At 49.5% G+C, this 1,940-nt stretch overlaps 1 protein-coding gene across 1 annotated transcript in view; it reads left to right on the top strand.

The window, feature by feature from the left end:
* The window catches only part of PPTG_19456 (hypothetical protein), a gene marked incomplete at its 3' end in the record, with an annotated part of 4,656 nt that extends 4,226 nt beyond the window's left edge, over positions 1–430 (top strand). Inside the window, exon 2 of the mRNA XM_008917858.1 lies at positions 17–430. Within this exon, the coding sequence (XP_008916106.1) occupies positions 17–430 (414 nt within the window). The remainder of the gene's footprint in view (positions 1–16) is intronic.
* Between the last annotated feature and the right edge of the window lie 1,510 nt (positions 431–1,940).

Below are 1,940 nucleotides of genomic sequence, written 5' to 3'. Positions count from 1 at the left end.
GGACTGCGTGTCATAGACTCGTATATACGTCTTCAATGCCAAAAACATCTACCGTCAGTTGTATGGTGCCGACGCAACGGGGTTTGAGGCGTCGTCTGGTTGGCTGGCACGCTTCAAAACCCGTCGAAACTTGGTCTCTCGCAGGCAGACCACGACAAGATCGTTACCAGTGGACGCGCCGGATATTTGCCGTGGGTTTATCCAACGCGCCCAGTACCTGATCACCAAGCATGGCATCAAGCCGAAAACCATCATCAACATGGACCAGGTGCCTCAGTACTTCGAAACCGAGCCCAAGTCTACGATCACAACGCGTGGTTCGCGCGAGGTTTTACTACGCAAAGGAGGATCAAGTCACAAGCGTTTCACGGCAGCGTTTGCTATTACGGGCGAGGAGGAATTTTTGAAGCCACACCTCCTGTTTCGCTAAGCTAAAAAACAAGCCGAAGTGCCCGTAGGGTGTCTTGGTTGACGTTAATCGGACCGGAATGTGGAACGACGACTTGCTTCTGGCTCATGCGGAGTCTGTCATCTGTGCGCATATGGAGACTCAGCTCTATAGAGAGCCCGTTCTTTATCTGATCGACTCGTACGGTTGCCACGTGAAGCTGGCAGAGTCCAAGCGCTTGGAGCGCTACAATGTCTTCGTGTTGATTGTACCCCCAAACCTCACCAACCTGTTACAGCCCTTGGATGTTGCTGTAAACCGTAGCTACCAGGAGTTCTACCGCTCTAAGTACGACGACTACATTGGCAGAGCGCTACAAGATCCGTTCCTGCAGACCAAGGCTGGAAACTGGAAGGTCCCCCGGTACAATGCGGTGGCACAATGAACACTTGATTGGGTCGCGTCGAAGACTGCAGAGGATGTGAAGAAGGCCTTCACGTTGTGCGAATTGGTTGCGAAGGAGGAATTCGAAATGGACAAGCTGCACGCGCCACTGAAAGACATTCTGAGGACTGACTTCAACATAAATACGTGGCATGCGGCCTACCAGCACCTCATCAGTGACGGCGCTACACGAGAGCTGGTTCGATTCTCCGCTCCTGATTGGTACATACCAGTCGACGAGAGAAGAAGCCTGTTTTGCTGCTTTGTTCATGGGCTTGACATCTCGGTGTACGAGTATGCAATGACCCTGACAAACTACATGGCTACACTGGGTGACTTGGATGGACTGTTGGACGACGAAAATCTGGCCGATGTGAGGGAAGGCAGAGCAATTCCTGCTGAGCTCGAAATTTATGCAGCCTCCAAGATGCATGGATGGAACATTACTCTCAAGGCCGTTGACGATGGAAGCCGGCTTACCTCGTGCTTCACCTATCATGCGGAAAATGCGACCAAGGACGTTATCCTCGTGCGTGGTGGAGGATATTTTGCGGTTAAGGTGGACGGATATGTGTTGTAGATAGATAGCCAACACAATAAAAACGTACTTCAAGTACTTTTATAATAAGAAAAAGAATGTTAGTATTTGTTTAGATGCGATGGAAATGGACAAGCTTTTTATACCTTTTTTGTGCGGAGCATTAACGAGTATTGACTCGCGACGGCCCTCTTCCCATAATGGGCCCTCAATTGACACGACGGGATCGAACCATGGACCAGTGGCATACCAATCCATGCCCATACCAGTTGAGCCGTCAGCATGTTGCAGTTGAAGTTGTTTATAAACATATTAATGCTTTCAAATGGCTGCAATATTATGTAAAATCGTAGCTTTCCATTTGAATATTGAGTTTTATCATTCCAGTGGTGCGTTCTGCAAACTTAACGTGTTTGTTCGTTGTATACCGCCTAGGCGCTCAAAACGAATACTGCACTCATCGTGTGCTGTATTCTAATAGAGCGCCCATGCGCTTTATGCGGGGTAAGACGGTAGTGGCGCTTTAGAGTCATGGACGGCCCGCAGACTTATCCCCAAGGCCTTGCTTGG

This window comes from Phytophthora parasitica, assembly GCF_000247585.1.
Source record: "Phytophthora parasitica INRA-310 unplaced genomic scaffold supercont2.119, whole genome shotgun sequence".
Lineage (NCBI taxonomy): Eukaryota > Oomycota > Peronosporomycetes > Peronosporales > Peronosporaceae > Phytophthora > Phytophthora nicotianae.
Note: the sequence above shows the minus strand (reverse complement) of the source record. Positions and strands in the feature narration are given on the sequence as shown.